A 24,781-nucleotide genomic window follows, 5' to 3' on the forward strand; every position below is an offset into this window, starting at 1 on the left:
TCTCGCATACAGTATCGTAAGAAAACCGAGTAAAGGACCGTTCAAATTCTCTAAACTCACAATGGTCTACAATGTGGTTAATATTACAAAAGAATAATTCCATTTTATGATAAAGTATAACCCCATAATGCCATATTAAAAGGGACTTTAAGTGAAATTCTCAAATCGTGGTTTTCTTTGACCGTCAACGACCATGGAAAAGATGGTATCGGTTTTTGTCTGTGATCAACTATTTCATTTTATTCCGTACTAGCCCCTCTTGAACTGCACCAGCCAAAGATTTTTATCACTCTGTTCACATCATTGAGAACGAACATCTAATGGTTTCCTAAAATATCCCTTCTGTTAGACTCGAAGATGTTTGATGTTTGAACAAGTAATGACTTTTTAATTGAAGAGGGTGGCGATTTTTCTATTGACACACCACTCCCACCTCCTTGGAATTTATTGCTTTTACAAATTGAAACTTCCTTTTTCCCCCATTCACCTAGAAAAAAAATCGTAAATCATTCACGCTTGCAAAGAAGCCAGTCAGCCATCATATAGATTACAGTAGCCCATGTGAAAATAGCGAATACATTTCTGTAGTCCCTGCTAAAGCGAGTCCCTGCTGAATGAGTAAGGCCAATTTGAACAATAATTTACTACAGGTATAGAACAATATTTAGACTTGTACTGGTGTGATCCAATTACATGGAAACGGACATTAGAAATAATGTAGCGTCTACAATATATTCTTCTAAATCGAAGCAGCACGTCTTCGAGGAAGCACAAAAAAAAAACAGGTAAATGTGTTTTACTACTAATAAACTAAAGAAAATGCTCACCAACCAATCCATGATAGAATTGATAAAAAGCACGGTACTGTCGAGTGTGAAAGGATGGAAAAGATGGCGCAGACCAAAACTATATAAAATTGTGATGTAGTATACTCTTAGTTACATATAAACACTAAAGTACGTAAAAGTTTCTTTTTTTTCAGAATCATTTCAAGATATACTGAATTAATGCCATTGGATTGAAAAGGCCCCTGCCATTCGACAATGAAGGGAGAGAACAAAATCCGACTACTCTCTGATTATTACTTTGAGGTTTTGTGGGCGGCTGAAGACCGTAATTAAAAATACTTCCAGAAAGAAACAGCAGACCACATCTGAAGTCCCACCCTCTGTAAGAATCAAACCACATCAAAAAAAGTCTCCTTCGAAAAAAAATGGTCACCAGAAAACGTATAATATACATCACTCGGTTAATGTTTAACTGTGTTGATGTCCGACCTGCAAAAAGTCTGGTGTCTTCAGTAAATAGCGCCAGACATCGGTTTTAGTCACCTTTCTTTTTTCCGGTAAATTCTGTGACACACAATACATGACTGGTGTATTGGGAGGAGAAGACAAATTAATGGTGCATTCCCGAGAGGTTTTGAAGCATAGCTTTAAGAGCATGTACTGGTGTAATGCCAAAGGGGAGAGAGATTTGTAGATGATGGTGCTAATTATGAAAATGGTAACCATAACGCGACCAATATGGAAACAATTTAAGCAAAAGTCATTTGCGTGTTACTCTTCCGCCCACGGGCTGCACATATCCAGAGCTTTAATATTAAGAAGGGATAGTCTAGCTCTGAATCCATAATATATTATATAGTGCAATGTGAACTAGTCTATATTGCACATTGGGGATCCTACTTCAGGAAAATACATGTTTGGAGTCAGATGAGCTGCTTCTAGGAATAAAATTGTGCTAAACTTATCAGATGGAAATCAGCTGTGAAGATACAGTAACTCTTGTTACGACACTCTGGCAAGAGGTCCTATTGTGAGGCTTTTATCGCAATCGTCTTCATTCTGTTTTTTCAATAACGCCCAGAAGATGGAATATACTCTTCAGATTTTTTTTGTTTCTGAAATAGCAAGGATAAGACGAATCCAAGTGGGTACCGCTCTGTAAACTCCTCGCCAGACTGCCAGTCAAACAAAGAAAGGTCTTGATCGGTCGATACCCTTCGGTTACTTTGCGGCCAGTAAAAGCATCTTTTTTCCTCTTTTTTTCCGTGTCTTTAATGTGTAAGAAAATCTGTCAGACTGATACTCTGCTCTGGAATGCCAAATTTCTTTAGAATGTCTCTGTAAAAGGACACGGCTAAGAAGAAGCACCGCGTCAAGACTAATTACTCAGGACTTAAAAAAAGTGATTGACTGTCCTAACATTGATAAATTATTCTCTATTGCGAGAATGAATTAATTTATAGACGGGTAAGAAAAATGGTTGTGAAATTTCACAGTACTCGAAAGACGTCTACGACTGAAATATGAAATAGTGATTATATGGCTAAATGAAAGCTGCAAGCTTTAATATTAAGAACCCGGTTGCCTGTATTATTTTAACTTTCTGCTTTTGATACTTGTAAAGTGAAATTCAATTTAAAATACAATTGCATTCAAATATATATTTAGCAGTTACGCGTTGCACAACTGTTGTAAGCCACACGTTATGCATGACAAGGAGGTTCAGATCTTTTAGAAGATGTTTTGCAAAAGGCAAAGTACGGTAGATAAATATAAATGTTAGACTATGGGTAACTAGCTTTTTATCTACAAATATGTCGATACCCCCTTTGTAAAATCTTGTAGTTTGAAAGAAAAAAAACATTACGTTCCCAATTGAAATGCTTTCAAAAAAGAACAGTATGAATGAACAACAAATCTTTTATTATGCAGCTGTTTTGAATGAGCGCTCTTACAAGCCACATGTGTAAGTTGCTTCATTTTAGCATCATTCAACCTAGTTGGCACGTATTGTGAATTTGGATTGATAGTAGCAGACCCCAGGGAATGTTCACCCGAAGCCCACAGTGTATAATTTTCGAATGTATAATTGGCCTTTTGGATCTTTCAAAAGAAGAGCTCAGAAGAAGCTTTGCCCTCAGATGGCTTGCTCTTTGTGATGCGGTTTTCCGTAGTAAGCCACTGTGTGTAATTTTATCCACACTGCACTCTCATGCCTCACACAAGACTGATACCTTGCCTCCCTTCTCCTTTGTATCAATTGGTCGGAGTTCAGGCTATTGTTGCTGGAAGGTTCTTTTATTTCTATGTACTGTCGATCAACGAAATCTCACGATAGCCTCCTTGTGAAATTCGGTGCCTTTTTCGCAGAGGCAGTCTATTTGGAGAGCAAAGAGGACTCATGATCACCACCCAGTCTAATCCAAGCTGTTGTGACCGTGGTGGTCCTAATCAATGACTACTGGTTTACTAGATCATTACAGATAAAAAGAAGAGATCGGGACAGATAAAGCTGGCAATGCGTCGTGGGCTGGATCAGTGCGCTTCGCCACTAAGACAGCGGCAAGCAGGACTTCTTTAATGGGACCCCATGTATCGTTTTTTTCTATTCTAGCAAGAAGACTAATATTTTCGGCCATGCCACAATGGTTATAATTCTGATTTTGTTGTTGCTGAGTTTCTTGGATCCCAGTAAGCAGGAATCTTTGTCCCCAAGGCTGGCCAGAACTCCGAGGACTCCTTGCGCCAAGGGCCGGTTGTGTGACCCAAGGCACCGTAGAGATGCTGGGGGACGCGGCGGAGTATATGAGCACCTCGGGGGAGCACCAAGACGCAGAAAGCTCTACTGTGCCACGAAGTATCATCTGCAAATACACCCCAACGGGAAAATAGACGGCTCTCTCGAAGAGAACAACCCATTTAGTAAGTGGATATTTATAAGTAACTGTTTTAACGCGTGCACGATATTACATTGACATTAAGTTGTGGTACTTATTTAAAATCGGAATATCATATGACTTGTTTTTATCAGTTTGTGACGCAGATTTTGGGGGTTTTAGTCTGTTTTTGAGCTGTCTGTTGATTTAGAGGTCTTACTGTTATCTACATAATTGCCATGCTTTGCGCATCAGTTTAACTGCAGTTGACCTATTTATGATACAAATGTCTGTCTAGCAGGCTGAACTTTTTGCTTTAACTTTATATTCAACTGCAAAATATTTATTTCAATTCTATAGCTCTGCACTCCAATAAATTAACAGCTGTTTGGAGTGTTAAATATAATTTATGCATTTTAATCCATACAATTTTCTCAGATAATAGTAAATCACTTGGACAATAAAATAGGCTTTTAATCACTACAGAGCATGTTTAGCCCTTACAGTATCTTCCAGAAATTAAACTAGTTTAACGTCATTAATAATGAGTGATATTTAAGCGTTTAAACATTAATAAGCGTTAAATATTTATGCACAAATCAAGCCATAATCTTGCAGCGCCGACTGGCTTTGTCATTGAAGTGACTGGTTAAGAATAGCAAAGCATGCCTGTTTTAATAATAACTTCAGAAGGGTAAAGTGGTTCAGCAACAATAGGTGACTCCACTGAACTGTCACTCTTGTTAGACAACCTCTGCAGTATTTGCAGGATTTATCCCAGCACGCGTCACTTCCCTTAAAAGCACGATGACAGAAAGCAGAGATAAAATAGGATACAGATTAAAAAAAAAACACCAAAAAGCCCACCTTGTGGCCCCTTTTTGTGTTCGTGAAGGAGTGCATATGGTGGTTATATTCCAGTCCACTTTTATTTTTAAATCAGTTTTTTTTTCTCCTTTAAGGTTGTTGCACTAATCAAAGATGGCATTGTAATGAAGTTTCCCAATAGGTTATTCCAAATGCTACACAACAGAGAAAACAGTGATTTGGTGAAAAAGAAACAGTTTTCAGAGGATAATCCACCATTTGATGTTTATACCCCATTTAAAAAAGTAAAACGATCGATCCTTGAATTTCTGACCTCTTTTTTTACCATTTGCAGATACAAATGCGACATATCTAAAATACTGTGATTTTAAGGACGACGGTTTTGTTAAAATGTAGGTTTGTAAATTGCTATTAAAAAGTCAAACGAATAATATGGACATCTACACGTTCTTTCTGTATTCTGTAAGGACCTGCTGGAAGTCTTTCCACAATGTCCATAATGAAGGGCGTGTTCAAACAATATGTATGGAAAATCAACACGTTCGAGTTTAGTAATAAGTCTGAGCTAAAAATTAACATTGAAACTATCATGTCTCTGATTTTCAAGTTAATGCTGTTGACTTTAATTACTGAAATGCTTTTAAAAATTAAAGCATATATATACACACACACACACTTCATGATATAAAAGGACTTCGCTGAATTTCATCTGTCTGGACAAAAAAAAACAGGTCTGCCATCATGAAAGGATTTAAACTTTTTTACAGGATTAACCAAACCTGTAGTTCAATGTCATTCAACGTTTCTTTGGATTTATGTTAAATCTCATTGACCTCTGTCAGGGTTTAATCCAACTCGTACTTCGAGGTCTCAATAAATCGTCGGAGACTTGATTCTTTGTAAAAGTCAAACGGGCACTTTTCCTAATTGCTTACGCATTGCTTATTCATTGAAGCAGTTAGTCGCAGCTGTAGTTTTCCAGTGGCCAGCCTACAGAGGGGTGAAAACATACACTGCAATAATGACACCTACGTATATGTGGCTACTACTAATATTAAAAGGGTCTCAAACAGGTTACAATTCTAGATTTGTTTTTAGCTTCAACTGATTGTGTACCACGCTTAAATTAATAGTTTTAAACGTTCCTTTAAGATCTCAAGGAGTAAACTGGCTTTTCAAAAATATGGTCCCATTTACATTTAATACGCTTTTGTTGATGTACAGTATACAGTAACCATTTCCCACTTAAAGTGTCTGCATTGATATTCCATTCACTGAATTAATACAATGTTTTGACCTGTTTGTCTTCAGGCATATTAGAGATCACAGCCGTTGATGTCGGAGTGGTGGCTATAAAGGGTCTATTTTCTGGTAGATATCTGGCCATGAACAAAAAAGGACGCCTTTATGCCTCGGTAAGTTACATCACATTTAAAAAGGAAAGCCTCAGATTAAAAGCACTGGGAGTTCGTGAGCTACAAGCAAGCTATTTTTCCCATGGGCTGAGGAAGTGAAAAATAGTTTTGTCCATCATAATAAAAGAATGCAAATTACACTAATTTGCAAGATTTCAGCACATAAGGTCTGTGATACATCTTGTTTTTTCAAGACAGAAAATGAGATCAGATTTCCAGCAGGGTTCTTTAAAGCTGTCATTATCAGTTGTAAGTAGGCCAAGAACTCAAAATACTAAATGTCTAACTAAAACTTTTAGTTTCTTTTAGTCCCATATGTATGTTCCACTAATTTGTCTTTTAAAAAAATTGTATTTATTACTACAGAAGAAAACAGGTGTTTGATTATAAAAAAGCCAGTTGGCAGAAAAAATGTTATATATAGTCTGTAAATTGACCTTCATCCTACTGAATTAAGCCATTAAGATTTATTTAGAACCAAAAACTTTGTAATAAAACATTTCAATAGGATTTAAGTTATACCAGATCAAAGACCAATGAGAGAGAGGCTGAGGGAAAGGTTTTGATAAAATGCTTCTCCTAAGTGTAAGCTACAACGACTACTATTAATCTCAGACATATTTCTGACAACCTTATCATAAATTTCATAGCTGTTTATGCCACTCCTTAATTCTCTTTGGAAGTATTTGTCATACTTGAAAACAGTTTTTTCATGAAAATAAAAGTAGAAACATTGTGGACAAGTCATAACAGAAACTGGGCTCTTAATGAAAATGTCATGTATTAGGTTTAGTTTGGTTGTTAATATTTCAATACACAGCTGAATTTGCTACTTACTCATTTGAAACAGAAATCCAATGGTATTTACGGGTCTGATACACAAAGTGAGAAATTGTATTCAAATGAGCTTCAAATCCTGTCAGTTCAGTAAGTATAATATGGAATTAGGGTCAGTATACCTAGAAAATATGCAAGCTAGAAAAGAGTTTATCGCTTTTTTTAACTTAAAGATCATAAATCACAGGACTTCAACCATCCATGCTTTCATAGCATTCATTTGTGACAGAAAAGTAAAATATTAAAATGTGCATACGTTATTTGTTCCTCAGGAGGTGTATAACCAAGACTGCGAGTTTGTGGAAAGAATCCATGAGTTGGGCTACAACACCTATGCATCTCGACACTACCGAACTGCACCACAGCTGTCAGAGGGCAAGCGCAGGGCCAGCGCAGAGAGACTCTGGTACGTGTCTATCAATGGGAAAGGGAGACCCAGAAGAGGCTTCAAAACCCGTAGAACGGAGAAGGCGTCGCTTTTTCTCCCTCGAGTGTTGGCAAACAAGGACCATGAACTGGTGCGGTTATTCCACTCGAATGTCAGATACAGGGAGAGTCTTCTGAGGCCAGACAGCCAGAACGAGCGAAGACGCCGCCGGCACAGAGTCCCCGTTTTTCAAGTCGCCGAATCTCTAGATTGAAGCTGCACTCCCGTAGCAGGATGTTGTAGGTAAAATACATCTCACAGACTTTCTAGAAGGTGCATGAGTGTGGTTTAGAACAAAAACAACCTGAAGTACAGCATAAAAACCATATACCTTCCATTGGGAAGCACTGGTTGAAATCACATAGACTAATGATGAAGGTGTTTCACATGAATGGAAGGAAAAAAAAATCATTTCAACACTTTGGATGTACATTGTATAGATAAGTTAACGTGACCAAAATCAACACTGCTGGACATTTTTCCTACTTTTCATCACATTAAAACCAGTTATTTGCAGATTTTATCTGTACTATATTTGCTAAAAATGTCAAATAACTAATGTATATAAGTGTACAGTAGTATTCTATATTCTTGTTTCAGTTAAGATCAGGTTCATTTGTATAAATAGTCCTTTTTAGAGTCTTACATAGACTTTTTTGCATCTGAAAAACTGCAGTAACTCATATAAAGTTAAATAAAGTCATCAAAAAGATGGGGCATAGTAAAGCACTTTTTTCTGATTTCTGAACAAAATTAGGAACAACAGCGATCAGAAAGTAACATATATTACTCCTAAGATGTGATAGTCTACTGTCTTAAAACTGCAGAAAGGTGACTTGCTATATTACTAATGTTATTCATATTTATTTAGTTCAATTACTCCTTAAATTATTGATGGAAGATCCTTATTCCACTTAACATTGTTCTTGAACTTCACACTGCTTTCAAAGAGACCAAGTCCTTCAATTTCACAAGGTGACCTCACAAATTTAAACTGTTAAAGGTACTTGTTTTTCCACCACTAACTGAAGTCTGCCAAGGGCTCCTATGAGCATGTAAAGTACATCTTTGACATGCTGTGCCAACCTCTTCATGATGATTCAAATTCTCAGCACATTCTTAAATGCCTTCCAGATTTTGAGAACCCTTTAAATTACCTGATAAACTTTCCCCAAAGATAGATATTGGGATGAGATTAGAAAATTAAAAAGGGATTTTTTTTAAATGCTTTTAAAAAACTGTGTAAAAAGGTTAAGTTATTTCGTAAAGTGTCACCAATAAATGAAATCATAATATGCAAGCTGTCTCTCATTATTGAATTGGGATGGATGACCTTTGGTCTTCACAATTTTGCTAGGCCATGGTTTTGTCTTTCCATGTCTATTTTGTAGCACACATTTTTCTTGAAAACAAAAACATAAGAATTTCTTTGTTTCTCTGTGTGACGGTTATTAATTTCTAAAAAGTAAGAGTGGAGAAAACAGCACCCTCAGTGAATCTGATCCATCCTTCTCCGGGTAAAACCGGTATTATTGTAGGGTTGCTGAGTTACTGCTGTGAAATGAAGCTTCTCTCTTGGGCCCATGAGTGCATTCTCTTTGTATCTACTGTACACCGTTTCAGGTGACATCACTCTTTTTAGAGAGAAGAGTAGTTTGGAATTTTGTCCCTAAAAAAACTTCAAGACCTCTAGTTTATTTTGGTTCTCCAAGGCAATGTCAACATCAAGTTTGCAACTTTGTCAGATAGCAGCTATACCAACAACAAGGCCAGAGACGGGGTTGCAATGTGGAGAAAAAAAATTATTTTATACTTCTGATATCTGAAGGCTTGAGGGATCATAGGTGATAATAGCAATATCTCTAGGGAAATGTGGAAAGGCATGTTCCATGTTCTTCTATGGAGACAGACTTAGCCTAAAATGCAGTAAAAATGATTGTCCCTTCAAAAACAATCTCAAAGTAGGTCTGAAGTATTCCCAAACTGTTGAATAAAGTGGAAAATGTTTTTTAAAAATTATAAACCTTGCAAGAGATTGCAATTTTGTCTTAAAGCATTTCAAACAGGCTATGTATTTCTTCTAGGTCTGAAGTTAAATCGTTCATGCTGGTACTAGTTCTCTCATGTCTTGGGAGAGAAAAATGACTATTAATTGATTTATTAAGGATGCCTCCATTATGTACAAGACAAAAAAAAGTGAGCTACACTTCTTTACATTCAACAGTACGTGACGTTTTATCAGAAACAAAACGTTCAGAATAAGTAAAAGAAAGACTTCTCATCTTTGTTGTCTTTTTATGACTATTCAATACATTTACCTGAAGCCCATCACAGACTTCAGAGGAACCTACAGATTTTAGGTGTAGGACACAGAAACCATAATCCCAGAATAAATGTATTGATTATCTAAGGCTATAATGTGTCACTGCCCAGCTAGCGCTTAGTAGCAGACCAATTGTTTACTGTAAATTGATTTAAATATGTACTTAATGCAATCCATAATGTATTAAAAACCAAACGCATGATATGTCGGTTTTCCCTTAATATCTATTTGCTTAGAAGAAGTTCCATGCCTGAAAATCCAGTCACCACTGCATACATCCATTCTTAGGTTTATTGTATTGTTTTGTTATGCGGGTTATTTTTCTATGTATTAATATGAAGATAGATCGTCGTTCATTTATTGTCATCAGGGTATAACCCTGATGCTTGTAAATATATTTCATGTTTGTCGTTGGCACAGCAACTAGTAGAAATTAACGTCATATGGACTTGTCTTCCTTGAGTCTTTACCACCGACACTGTCCAAGATAAAAGATTGTCAGTAAGAGATAATGGACATGGAACATACACCTCATTTTGAATGTGGCTTTTCTGGCTTACGGTCTAACGTTCAGAATGAGCTAAAGTAACTCGGGGGAATTAAGACAAATTATGCAAAGTGCGTTTAACAATGACGTAAACCAATAACCACTTAAGATGTGCTTCATGTATTTATTAATAAATAACATGTATTCTTTAAAGCAAGACCGATATCACATACTACAAAATATATCATAAAGATGCGCAAGGCAAATTACAATCGGTATTCGAAAAGCGCTTTACGAAGGCTTTTCAGATTCAAAAGATTCCGAATTTGTCATCGTTTACTCAATTACTAAACACACAAGCGCACACGTGTACCTCAAGAACAATGGATGGCGTGTGTAGACTGTGGATTTATATTATAAATTTCCACCTCGATTTTTGACGCTAACTAGAATATCGACATTGACACATGACGCCCTTATTAGTTCAGTTGCATTGAACAGGTAAACAGAAGCACCGAGGTTAGAGTTCTGGGTCCTGATCAAGCACTTTGTGTTGACCTACAGCACAATGACGTGTGCGCAACCATGTCGAGGGGTCAGAAATGCTCATTAGCAGAGTTGTGAAACATTACCTCCCACCACAGCACAGCCACCCCTCTGAAGTCCAAGCAAGCTATCTTTTCTCATGACAACCTGCTGCTGAAAGCATCAGATTCCTAGTGGAAAGAGTCGAAAAGAAAACTGTACAAGAGAAGTCTGGTAAGCCCTTCCAAACTAAAGGCCTCAGCAAGCCCATGTCTCCTGTTCACTTGTAGACAGTGCACCCTAGGGGCAGGAAGTCAGGAGCATTTATTTCTAATTTCTGCGTTTGCCGATGTATAATACACAGAACTTGATAAACAAAACGAAACACGAGTGTGTGCCGGTGCCGATTTTTGATGCTCCAGATATGTTAACTTAAAATTCCCATTTCCACTTCTGCTGTAGCAAAAACAAAACATTGGGTCTCTTCCACAAAGACCAGGTTTAAAACAATGTTCTTTCAGGAGAAACATCAACAAAGACCATCTACAAAAGTCTTGTGGAACCTATACACATCCTGCAAGTTACTCACTCTAACAAAAACAAAATAAAATATAAAGTTTCATTATGTCTGCCTGTGGTTATTAAAGTGTTTTGACTGCCTTTGTGCTTTTAATATTTTTGACTACGTTCTCAACAGCTGTGCCAGTGTTGTCTTTTTATTGCGCTTTGGCTGTTTAAGTGTGCATTCTGCAGCTAGACTGTATTAGATGGTATTGTCTCTCCTCATATCCTGTACACTTGACTTGGCCTTGACTGAAGCTGTCAAGCTAACACACAGTACTAAACTAAAACAATAAACAACAACAGCGGGAGTACAGTCAAGACATGGCTACACTGCACTGATGAACCCTAGTCATGATTTAACTGGTCTGTATTTAATAAATGTTTTGACTACTTTCAGACTATCCAAAAACATTAAAATCACCTCGTCCAGTTCAAATTTTCTGGCAAGACCCTGTACATGCACATGAAGCATATGACTTGAATGCCCTTTTTGTCCATGGACAAGTATGTTATCAGAGGCCAAGATGAGACCTTATGCACAACTCCAGGGTATTAATGAAAGATTGTCTAATTAAAGCTACTGCTATTCAGCTTCTCTCCATGCAGTCTCCCAGGCTTTTAGTGGCAAGCTCTCATTCCGTCCTAATTGGTGTAGTCAAGAATTCCCCCTGTACAAAACCTCTCCCCATACTGGAAACTCTTTGTCCAGTCTGTCATGGCAGTTTTATAATCTAGGGTCTGTCTCCATGAGTACACACAGAAAATAAAATGATGGTTTTAGGTCTTGACTTTTAAAACAAGCTAATGTGTGTTTGGTTTTGAAACGTTAAGACAATTAAAACTAATCTTATCTGATTCCTTCATACAATGTCTATACCCAATAAAATGTAAGCTGAAGCATACATTGTTTTATAGCATCAAAATATTGGTTAAGAAAATAATGAGAATGCATAAAACTACGAGCAATGTGGATCCTTGAGAAAAAAAAATCTTTCCAGAGTATCTGAAAATCTCAGATCAGTAGTTTATAGTTTTTACTACAGCTAATATAATTTGGGTATTTAAATCCATTACGTCAAACTACATTTGATCTTTAGGGTTTATGACAAAGACGATTCAGTTTTATATAGAATAATTATACAGGTCTCTGAATGTCCTATAGAGGGCAACCTGTGAAATCTGATGATCTCGCAGGTGCATGGCAGAAGGACCCGAAAAGCAGCCGAGATTCAATAGCTGACATCGTTTATACTGCCTTTCTGCACAGCAATCCTACCACGCTGTACCTGGTACTGATTTTTACTTTTATAAAGCAAATTTGTTGTGTTTTTCTTTCGCCCTTGAAATTTTATTTAATTTCCCCTATGTTGCCCGTGATAATTCCCGTCACGAGAATTACACAATAATTCACTACGCATGTCTTATGATAAAGAGTAACGTTAGTCTTAAAAACCTCGACACTACTCAAGCCTAATTAAAGTTTTGGAGAGTTGAGCCTGTCAGTTAAATGAATGGTCTTGAGGCATCATAGACAGTTGCTGATTGCTTTCCAACTCATCTTATTTTGAGTGTGTGAGGAGTGAAGTTCAGACAATGGTAAGTATCCTCATTATGCTGTCTAATAATGACTTACTACGCTATTATGCACTGATTTGAATCAGCATGAGCCGACCAATGGTAAATACCGCACAGGCGGCAGTGTGAAGTAATCAAGGTTCTAGACTATCTAGGACATAACTAGAAAGTTATAGGTCCGAAACGCTGGTTGAAGACGGCTTTTCTACTCTTAATCGAAGTACTTAAAGAAAAATGCTTTAGTAAAACACCCCAGCTGTACGAATATAAGTATCTTTTAATAAAAGCGTAACCCCGATAATTCGGTATTTTTCTTAAACACAGTACTTGCACTTGACTTCAAAGAGTTGTAATTAAAAATCAAAATGATCTTTATGAATAAGCGAATAACCAAAATTCAGGGTAATGTCACTGGGTTCAGTAAACGACTGTTAAAATACCTGTTTAAAATAAATTTACAACACCTATGCAAACGTGTGTGATCACACACTTATCTTATTAAGTGTTATAGGTTTAGGAAGAGTCATTCTTGAAAGTAATCTATTTTAGGGTTACCTGATTCTTCGTCATTTGAAGTAATAATCAGAATAGGGAAGTGTAGGAAACCGATTGCAAAACTCTAGGACATTTACAAATGATAAATGATATTGATGAAAATAAACATCGCAGGATTATTCCCAAAATACATTTATTCGACAGAAAAAAATTTACAGCACCATGGATAGCGGACTAGGGGGATTAAGCCAGATTCAAAATAACTTCAATTGGAATAAGACTCCGATTACCCGCGAGTGGTAGGGAATGAAAACGAGGGTAAATTTCAATTGAATATCAAGCTCTACAGATTTTCAATTCCAGGAAAATAGTCGTATTGTACTTAAGAGGGAAAAAGAGATAGTTAAGACTTATAGGGTGTTGGCTTTATTGGCAGATTGTGATTCAGAATACTATTAAAGTAGTATTTAAATTGGTAACCATAATCTCCCGGAGATCCAGATAGTTTCTTATCGATATTGTGGAGAAAGCACTAGTAAAAAACGCTTTGGATGTACTTCAAAGATTTAACATTTTCAAGTCGTGTGCTACATTAACGTCCACGGCCTATAATGAACGTGATGAAACGAACGAAAAAAATAGTTCGTTTAAAAAACCTGAATAAATTGATTGAAAAGGTTAACATTTTACAACATTTATTACCAAGGATAAATGGTTAATCATTCGTTAGGTTTAAAAATAATTTTAATGAAAAAGTAAAACTTACCACAATTAAAAAAAAAAAACGTTTAATATAGTATCACAACCCAGGGCGTTCACGTCACCTCAAATTGTATTATAATTCAAAACGAAAATGTATGATTTGGCATTTTGTGATGTTTTATAGCAATAAATACGCCTTAAAACACCAGGAAACGAAAATATGGTTACATACAACCATACTAAAATTAATCATTTACACAACGAATCGTTATCATAGTTAACTTCATATAGTCAAGAAATCAATAAAAAACGAATTAAACAACAAGATGGTTAATTTGTAAGTATACCCTTTTATAAACATTGAGTTCCTTCCTAACTACGTATTTGTTTACATTTTTCACTTTAATATACCGGTTCATGTTCACAGAATAAAATCCATATTTTACAGACTCCCTGCAATTTCTACTACATTATCGTCTTGCATTGTTTTCTAGCCCACTACCACAAAGTTTCCCATTGAAGAATTTGTTAGCATAAAAACTCATCGTTATTTTGAACGTCAAGCATAGAACTACATAAAATAGTGTCGCCATCGTTAGTGATTACACTGAGCTGCATACATTTCTCACTTTTCGCGAAATAGTACGTCCAGAAAAAAAAAAACATTCCACCATTTTAATTTTTACAAAACACCTTCAGATGCAGGTATTTTATTACTTTGTATTTAATCCAAACCTGTCGTCCACTTGAATGATTGACAGTACCATTAGCTCCGCTAAATTGAAATCAAAATATACCGATTACACATACTAGCATTTTATGTATAGAAATACTGTAAAACATTGAGACTGCAATATCCTTATTTTGGATTGATCAAGGTTTATGTATGTGTAATAGGCCACCAACACCACCAATATCTTATCAGTGATTGCATTCAGCTATCTTATTGTTGTTTTGATTTTGAAATATCTATTTCGAAATGTTTCTGTATTATGTATGCAACGTCATTTTCTTTTGTCAGAAGTCGAGAATAATAGATTGTTCACAATTAGAAATATAAAGTATTTACTATTATTCAAATTGATATATTAATTATCAACTACCAAAAAGCGCACCGTATGAAAAAATCCAAATGAAAAACCATGCTTTTAAGCCAACAGTAACTTCGCGTACTTATGTTTCCAATATGTGGTCTTCTACCATTGACATGTTGTTCGGTTGGTGTTTTTCCACTGATAAGGAGATGTTATAAGAAATATTTAAATATTGTCTGCTATCAAATAAATTACCTCATAGTGAGTTGTGTCTTCAGAAACAGACAAGGATTCACATGGTTATGAGTAATTAAAATGAACAGATAAATGGACAGTCTTGTGTCACCTATGCTACCAATGCAAACTAACTGTCAAAATATTTTGAGACCTATCCCTTGGATTGGGTTATTGGATGATCCCTATTGTAACCAGCTACTCTGATCTTCTTTGGTCTTTGCAACATTTGTCATCAGAACACTGAGCGTTACAATAGGAGGTTTTGATCTGCGCTAACACTTACAACTAGATACAAGCAGAGGTCTACCACGAGGAACACACAGAGATCAAATACACCGACAAAAAAAAAAGACATGGCTTGTGTGCCGATGTCTCGTCAGCTCGCAGCACTTAGTGAACCATCGGACCCTATCATCTAGGGGTCGCCCAGCTACAGCTCAAGTTATTCGGGGTACTGTTTCTAGATCTGACGACATTCTTTGCCCCCATCTGCACCGTGCTAAAAAGAAGTGGGTTTATATAGAGAACCAACCAGACGTGAACGTGAGAAAACGTTTTCATGCGAATCTTCCGCTCAGTGACTAACTTTTCTTTCTAATAATTGCGTATCTGTGTTTGCTTGGGGGTAGTTAGATTGATAGGCTATATGAAAACTTTTTCAAACTGAGCATTATTTGAGAATAGGATAGCCCATAAGTGACAGATCAAAGAAATGCAGTTGCATATGTGACCGTAGATTGAATAGGGTTTATATCCAGAATCAGTTAATGACATTGTATTTAGAATATGCACACCACCAGAGTGCTTTCATTTAAAAGATACATGTTGTTATACGGGAAGAACAAGAGGATTATTTGGATGCACTCGTCAATCATTTACTATACAAGTTCTGCCTTCGAGACGCTTCCAAAACTACATGTTTGAACTGAAATTCCATAATTAAAATGGTTCGACAGTGAGTCGAAGAAATCGTGAGTCAACAGTTGGCTTGGCTTTTCTTACTCACATTTTGGTTATTATAATCCTTATATATATATATGGGTTTTCCAAAAACTCTGTCTCGACAGAATACGGATTTGAATTCCAAGGTTAGCTAAAATTACCAATGTTTGCTGGTGAATCACTTTTGCAATTATAGAATGACTCCACGCAAGAATTCTTTACAAGACCACCCTCTTGAGACACCTCCTTGAGATTGTGACCATTGCACTAAGACAGGAGATAAACTTGTTTTTTCGTAATACATGTTTGAATATAAGAATAAGGTTACAAACAAGATGAAGCCATTCAGCCTGTTTGGTAGCAGTTAGCTGATCCAAGGATCGTATCATGCCGATCCTTGAAAAAGGCCAGAGCGTCAACAGCATGGCTGAGCAGCTTGTCCCATACTCCTACTACCTTTGGTGTAAAGAAGTGCCACCTGTTCTCAGTTTGACATGCACTGCGATATGGTTTCTACTTGTACCTTCTGTTTTGAAGAAATCCGACGGGTTGACTTTGAGGATATTGAATACTTAGACCAGGTCCCTTCGTAGTCTTCTCTGTTCAAGAGAAACGTAATATTAAACTAGGAATGCTTTGAAAATTGGTACATTGTAAGTGCGCTCCATACCAGAAATTGCCCCCCAATACGATAAACTGACAACTTGTCTCTTAACACGTGCATTTCCAAAAGGCTAGAGCCAGCAGTCCTTTCACTGAATTCCTAGATATTCTGCACAAGGTCAAAAGCCACACCATTATCTCTTCCTAGCAGGCATCTTACTAATAATGAGCAGGTGCCAAAATCACCGTAAGCAACACCCTGGCATGTATTTAATTGTTAAAATAACAGACAATAAGCGGTTTGTGGGCGAATCGTGCTTTTTCTATATGCAAGTATAACATACTTCCTTTGATATAGGTCTGGTAATTCTCTCTTTCACGAGTTAAACAGATCTGCCTTGCTGCGCTGAAACAATATTATTATATTCGATTACACGTCTTTCAGGAAGGTCAGTAGTTTTCGCACCTAAGTGAGCTTTAACTTTGCCTGAGGCCATTCTGTTTTACGTTGCATCCTATACCAGATCAGCGGGGGCTCTGCACGACTGGAACCGGCCAAAACTACCTCAAGCTATAGAGACCCTGAGTCATGGTCAGACACCACTTCATGCGTTACTCCAATAGTTCTTACCGATGATCTAGTGACGCACACGCACCACAAGCGCAAACTCACTCCGCAGCAATGATTAAAAGTGAATATGTACTCGCTGTAAAATCATAACAGTTATATAAAAGACTTATTTACGGGTTTACTCCTCATGGAACAAAATACAATGGTAAAAAAAATTGAAATTCAGCTTTAAGGCTTTAATGTTTTCGTATCGCGGTTTAACAGGATACTTTCAACACCTTTGCTAATCGGTTTTGTTGGCAACACAAAGTGCTAAATATTAATCACAGCTGAGTTGCTTAGAAGTGTACCAGTGAGAATGTTGATCACTACGGACATGCACTTATCATGCTTTTAAAAGTTTTATTTCCCATTCACATTGTTCTGTGCTGGTCAACGTTTTTTTATCTTTGTCTAAAAGTAGCTTTTACAATACTTAGAAAATGACTTTTGTTTTTTCCTGTTATTGTTCATTTATAGAACTGTCTCCTGTACGACATTTCAGACTGTTAGCTTTGTAATTTCCTATTTTACATCCTCCCATACATAAATTATTTTATTTTTGGCTTATAATGAAGGAAGTTTTATACAAAGAAAACTCTATACTATGTTGCCAGGGCACTTCTGTAATCTAAATTCCACAGACTTTGACAAAGTCTGACTTTGTGTTGAACGCTGACATTAATTTCACGCACAATCCAGTATACATTAGCATTTGCAAGCGAATGTTTGTTTTTTATCTGATCAAGTTAAAACTTGTCATTTGCTCCAAGTTTTTCCCTTACCACTGTCACTAAATCGTATGAGCATACACTGAAAGAATCTACTCTTAGGAGCATCCGTGGGTGACGATCGTGTTAAAGTGAATTGAAAGCTTCAGTAGGTGGCGTGATGTAATCGAAGCAGATATAAATATCGTCAGTGAGGGGAACGGCGGCATGGCTGAGCTGTGCTGGTGTAGCCGATCAACACTTCGTAACTTCTCTTGAGTCAAAACCAACTTGGGATCAAGTTCGAATAAACTTCCAGAGAATCAACTTCCATTTAGAAAGCAGACTCCATGCAGCATCAAATGGAAAGTCGCAGCTTCGTTTGGAAGTGAGCGTTTGCGTTCACTTTTTTTTTCTTTTTTTTCCCCTTTGACCTAAGAATACATCGGAGAGAGAAGCAGAGGTATTTTTAGTGCATTTGACTCCTTCAAACACGTGTGCCCATGTTGATCAGGATGACCATTCAATCAGCCTTATTGCCTATCTTGGTCTTAGGACTGGTGTCTAGTTTGGTGCGCTGCGCTCCCTTTCCTAACCGGCAGAACGGCACCCTGGAGCGCCACTGGGAGACCCTTTTCTCTCGCTCCTTGGCTCGAATCCCCGGGGAAAGACGGGAGATCAATCGGGACAGTGACTACCTTATGGGCATCAAAAGGCTGCGGCGTCTTTACTGCAACGTGGGCATCGGGTTTCATATTCAAGTCTTGCCCGATGGAAAGATAACTGGAGTGCACAACGAAAATCGATATAGTAAGTAACTTTTATTTCATACGGACTTGCTAGGTGACTTATGTCAGCCCTACCAATATAAAATTGTCCCGCAGCTGGCATTATGCTCCTTGTAAAAAGACGTCATCAAATACAGCCGACACCAAAGAAAGTCTAGCGGATATAATATGTATATATTACATATACTGACAATAGAGGGAGATACGAATACACTTGTCTGTACTTTTATTTGACATTTGCTGCGAGCTACCAAGGGCTGCGTTGTTTACTACGTAAATTACCACTTCTATATCAAATCTTCCTAAAACTCGGATCTTTAACTTTAAACATCAGAACACAAAGTAAATCAAGTATTTTCCGTGTTCCCTACGTTTCGGCGTGACAAGCTGTCACGCATGTGTAGTTCAAGGTTCAGTTAGTTAATCCATTATATATATCGTAGCCTAATTGCCGACAATTACAGGATGTACGATCTGAGGACATGTTATTAAAGGGCGTGAGGTCCCGATAAATGCACCGGGCCTATTAGGCTTCCTTTTTGAGTAAGATGAATGGATTCTTTAGTATTTCACGAATTAGCTGCGGGACACAGTTTTAATGCGTTGAGGTGTAGCTTTAGTGGACTTGTGTACGGCCTCGAAGACGGTGCTAATCATCCGCTTGCTTGAGCAATTTGAGCGGCTTCTTTTTTGAATAAAAAATGCTCAGAGCAATATTTTCTGATGTCAGAAAGAATCAGGTGTTCATGCATGCCAACATCTGGAGGCTCACAGAAACATTTAAAGGTTTTTCGCAACAGGTTTTCTGTAATAACTAACCTGGTATTCACAAACCATGTCAATGTCTAATGCCAGTCCTAAAGTTAGGAACGACAGAAGAGCATCTGTTACGGAGGGCGTTAACCCTTTGGCCCCACACGTCTAATTAATATCCTTCCCCGACAAAAGAATATTTGGGGAAGCATGCTGACATCTCGGAAAAAAAAACATAACTGAGATGGTTCACGGGAGCATCCGTACTAAAACAGATTCCATGCAGCTTAATAAAAGAAGAACCATAAAATACTGTCGCTCCCATGTCGTGGCTGTTTTGTGATATGACTTTTCTGAGCGACAAGGAGTATTGCTTTCGGATTTAAAAGAATGTAGTGGACCGTCAAGCACATTGCTTGACGATAAAATAAGAGAAATACGACAAGATCAGTTTGATTTATTAAACTAGTGACTGGAATTTAGGCAAACAGGTTTTGTTCTATTAAAAAGCTATTTTTTTGTTATTTTGACGTACGTTAAACAGATAACACAAAACGCCAGAAAAGATGCTTGATTCAAATGTAGCCTACAGACACTGTCTTATCGCATTATGCAAGTCTCTCGCTATGATACCTGGCACAGTAGTATCAAGGCAAGGGATAACACCCGAAACAACTGAGGTAGTAGCCTTTGTCCCGTGACTTTAAGACACTTTTTACGACGACTAACATCACCCCTGACTAGTTATAAATGACCTATCTCTGAAGTATAAACACATACAGAACTTTACACATTAAATAGTAAGATAGTCTTCTAAACAGTTCCCCTCAGATAAGATAGATAAACATTACACTCTGATTGTTCTATCAATTTCAGGTCTTCTTGAAATTTCCCCTGTGGAAAGAGGTGTTGTGACACTCTTTGGCGTTCGAAGTGGTCTATTTGTGGCCATGAATAGCAAAGGGAAGCTGTATGGATCTGTAAGTACAACAAAAAGATTTATGGGTGACTTCCGCTGTAGATGTCTTATCAGTGCCTGATGACAAATTCTCCTGTACTTGAGTTGTGCTATCCCCTTAGAAAGCCCCTCTGCATCACATTGTTAAGAGCAGCCACTGCATGCTTCTAGTTCTTTGCCTTGTTTTCATTGTAAGGCGGATAAACCAAGGAACGGCAGTGCAGTAGATCATTTGGCCTGCACATTCCATTCTTTGCATTGCCAGCCAGCACATGTACCTACTGTCTTCCACCGTGTAAAGCTAAATTGACCAACTTGGACCACCCAGACTGCGTGGCCAGGTCATAAACACTGGACCTTCAGTTGTTCCCCCAGGTATTTACAAATGTCCCTTCGTTACAGGCAGTTACAATGACAATGAATAAAAAGTCATTGCAGGATACAAATCCGGAATATAAATGCAAGTTGCTATACTGCTTTTCATCTCAAAAGGATGCCCAAAGCACTTTACCTATCAGAGGGGACTTACTTCATCCACCAGTGAAGTGTAGCTCCCCACTTGGGTGATGGGGCGTAAACTATTTTGATCCAGCCGCTTCACAGCTGATCAGACTGCAGACTGAACCTCCCACAACCCAGTGTCCCCTATCAGCGTGCAGGGACATGGGTGTGGAAACTAGTCCAGAAGGAATAGTGCCACCTACTGCTCTACCAAGAGTACTCAATCAATAGCAGCAAAACTTCAATCTTGCTCGAGCATATTCTGAAATAAAAAAACGAAGGGACAATGGTACTTGAATTAGCAGGAGTATTCTAATGTTATATAGTATATTCCTGTACACGTTGTATCCCATCTCTCTCATTGTATTTAACCTGTGCATCCTGGTGTCTATGAGTGTTCATCTGTTCTATGTACTCCCAGTACCACAAAGACTGTTAACATGTAGTCAGAGATTGCATGCAGTTTGTGAAAATCTGTCTTTCACAAATGGAGGGAGGGAATGTTTTGATGCTGTTCAAAAACTTGGGAAGTACTAGGAATAGACAATGAGTTAATAAACTCAACAATGCATAGGCTACCCCAATAACCAACCTATCAGTCCGCTGTAAAAATATATTCTTTTTGCAGCAAAGAGGCCTGAGGAAATAAGGCTGTTAAAAGATATTGATATGTTTTATTGAAAATGCTATGATGAGATAAGAACTCAACAATGATGAACATTACCATAAAAACGGGTTGCTAAGGTATTACTACTCTTTCTATTTGTATTAATTCCAATTCTTATTACTGGTATTAATATTAAACTTCATCTTGAACATGGTAGCTTTTTTAATCAACACAGGAAGGATAAAATGATCAGCTTTTCACCTTTGTAAATGATGCACTGTAAACAAATACTTGGTGTTAACTCTCTATTTCTTCCCCCTCTTTGTTTTAGAGTCATTTCAACGACGAGTGCAAGTTTAAGGAACAGCTCCTTGCTAATAACTACAATGCTTATGAGTCCGGAGCATATCCAGGAATGTATATAGCACTGAGCAAAAACGGCAAAACAAAAAAAGGAAACCGAGTTTCTCCAATAATGACAGTAACACATTTTTTGCCCAGAATCTGAGTGATCCAGCATGATTGGATTGGGGGCACAAAACGATGCACTTTTAAATGGTAACGTTTTATGCAAGAGTAGGTGTATCATATTTTATTTAAGTATGTATATATTGTGGGAAAAAATATTTATAATTCTCATGAATTTTATATATTTCTGAGAAACACCTTCAAATCACGGGACAAACAAAAATAAAACTACTGGTTTATTTAACGTTTTTATTTATTTTCACTGGTGTGCTGCTATAATGTGTTTGGATAAGTGAAATTCCTTTATTTACAATGAGTTTTCTTTTGCACTGTTTATAAATGCGATTGTAAAGTGACAGTATAGAAGTTTTGTTTTCTTTTTGAAAGAAAGGCGTCTTAAGTCTTAGGCCTTAGTCGTAACTTGTGAAAATGTATCAATCCTGATAGTGTGGCAAGCTGAAGCAATCGTACAATATCTGACCTCCTTTGTGCAGTGTTGGTATTTAATTGAAACAGTATCGGTTTACTTCTGGTACAGAAAGTGCAGTGTTGAAGTCCTACCCCACAAATCTGTTTTTAGCTCCGCTAGGGCTGAACTTTGAACTTTTCTGCAGTCAATCTTTGTCAGATCTATAAGGCATCGGATAGTGAGGCATCTTCTCACCATTATGTAAGCTGAGAGTTTTAAAGTTACAACGCAGATAAATGAGCAAATTTGCACAGTAAGTGTTCAATTAATTTGTTATAACCTAAATTTAGTTTTTCCCTCCAGATTTTTCGTGTTTCAATCCCCTGTCTGCAGCAATGAAGAAGGATAAACGGTGCTGAAGGATAAAGGCCTTTATCAGTTTTGGTTATTGCTTGTGTGTAGCGAGCGCCAGTATTATTTTAGACGAAGCTTCAGAAATATATCTAATGAAAGAAAAATCAAAGTTGCAAGAAACAAACGAATTCCCACCGAGAATATCGAATACACGTTTCCGCGCAGTATTTTGGAGGAGAAACACGCTGCTTTTTTCCATTCCCGTTTTTTTTGCTTTTTGTTCTACCTCATAACACTCGCAAACAATGTCTCCTTACAAATACTGCTTGAGAGGAAGTTATAACACGCATCTACCATACACTGTTCAGTTAATTTCTTCTAAATAACAGATCTTTATACACTGTCCTTCTATATGCAGCCAAAAGTATCCAGGCGTCCATTGCGTCCTAGTTGAGCCTTGTCACGTTTGAGCTATCTTTACCCTGTGATTTACTTTTAGTAAGGATAATCATGGTGAAAATATTTGCAGACAGCTGTTAGACTGCACTATATGGTCATCCAGTAACCCTATATTTTTTTCTTTATATATTTTGCAAATATAACTCATGGTAGCCATAGAAAAAACAGACAAGTTACTTTACGGTTTGAACTCGGAAAATTGAAAAAAAAAAAAGCTCTCTGGGATATGCTAGTCACCATCTGTTCCAGGAAAGAAGACAAGAGAATGAAAACACTGGCACTGCTATGAAGTAAACCAATATATGTTAGCATGTTGGAATCACTACCGTTAACCCTTCCAAAATACAGGGACTTTGAAGTACATATTTAACATTCCTTTTACCCACTGTTCTCAGCTGCACAAACTGTAACTCTGTAATAAGTGCTGAAAATACACAGTATATCATCAGCAAACAGCGCATGCATCAGGACCAGACTTCTACTTCTTTATCTGTGTTTGCAATTAGCAGCATAATAAGTGTGAGGTGCATTGTTCTCAGTAATTATTCAATGTTTTGTACTGTTATTGCTTTCATTTTTGTATTGCAAGTTCATGTATCCTTCCCACCTGAATGCATAAAGTAACAGTTTAAATATGAAAACATACTGCAGGTAAAATGATAAAGATCAAGTGTAAATTGAAAGTTATTATATCCAGTGGCTGTTCACTTCTTTAAACTTTATTTCCACTGTAGCAGTCATTGCTTACAAAAGGCAATATCTTCCTATTTCAGATTAACCAGTATGTAGAGGCAAATTCCAAGCCATCATTTGACTTTTATGCAACTAAAACAATAATAATTTAATGATTAAATCAGTTAACATTATTGCATATTTACTTAATGAGGAAATATTATCTCCATTATAAAGCGAAAAAGACAAAATTGTTGTAAAATAAAATGGGAAAGTGTCCAAGACCTAGAAATAGTTTAGCTTTTAGTTGCAAGGTCTATAACTTCATTGATTATGTGAGTGAAGTTAATAGACCTCACTAATTTTCTAGCATTGCTCATGCATATTTTTGGTAACAAAACCCTCTTTTAAAGTCATACAGTCTTTGTTTATGCATTCAGGTGCAGGCTTCATAGCAATAGGAGATGGTAGAAAGACTGAATACTGTGTTCATGTGGTATGTATTTAATGTGTATACATTTACCAAAATTTGTCTGTAGTTTTATACAGGTCTGTTTAATATTGTGGTGTATGTGCTGTGCACATTTTAAAAATAACTCAGAAGAAGTAAATAAACCATGTTCTGTAAAACTATCCCTAGTGCTACTGAGTTATTACAAGATTGATATATTAAAACAAAACAATTTACACAGATCACTTGGTATTTTCTGATTGTGTCTTCCAATCTGGAGGAAAGTGATATATTCAAAATAATGGGTATACGTTGAATTTTCACCACTGATAACCACTTTCATTCCTTCTTTAGTTTAGTACACATTTAGCAGAATTTTGCAG

The 24,781-nt window shown here is 37.0% G+C and overlaps 2 protein-coding genes across 2 annotated transcripts; both read left to right on the top strand.

Moving 5' to 3' along the window:
* The first annotated feature begins 2,399 nt into the window (after positions 1-2,399).
* fgf3 (fibroblast growth factor 3) lies at positions 2,400-8,456 on the top strand. Its single transcript, XM_088611573.1, has 3 exons — positions 2,400-3,710; positions 5,804-5,907; positions 7,017-8,456. Exons 1-3 carry the CDS (start codon positions 3,434-3,436, stop codon positions 7,383-7,385), a joined length of 750 nt encoding a protein of 249 aa, XP_088467699.1. The 5' UTR covers positions 2,400-3,433; the 3' UTR covers positions 7,386-8,456.
* Positions 8,457-18,207: 9,751 nt separating this feature from the next.
* fgf4 (fibroblast growth factor 4) lies at positions 18,208-24,580 on the top strand. The gene is made up of 3 exons (XM_088611570.1): positions 18,208-18,788; positions 20,396-20,499; positions 21,917-24,580. Exons 1-3 carry the CDS (start codon positions 18,482-18,484, stop codon positions 22,091-22,093), a joined length of 588 nt encoding a protein of 195 aa, XP_088467696.1. The 5' UTR covers positions 18,208-18,481; the 3' UTR covers positions 22,094-24,580.
* Positions 24,581-24,781: the final 201 nt, after the last annotated feature.

The sequence above is a fragment of the Lepisosteus platostomus genome, chromosome 18 (assembly GCF_059453375.1).
Source record: "Lepisosteus platostomus isolate fLepPlt1 chromosome 18, fLepPlt1.hap1, whole genome shotgun sequence".
Classification (NCBI taxonomy): domain Eukaryota; kingdom Metazoa; phylum Chordata; class Actinopteri; order Semionotiformes; family Lepisosteidae; genus Lepisosteus; species Lepisosteus platostomus.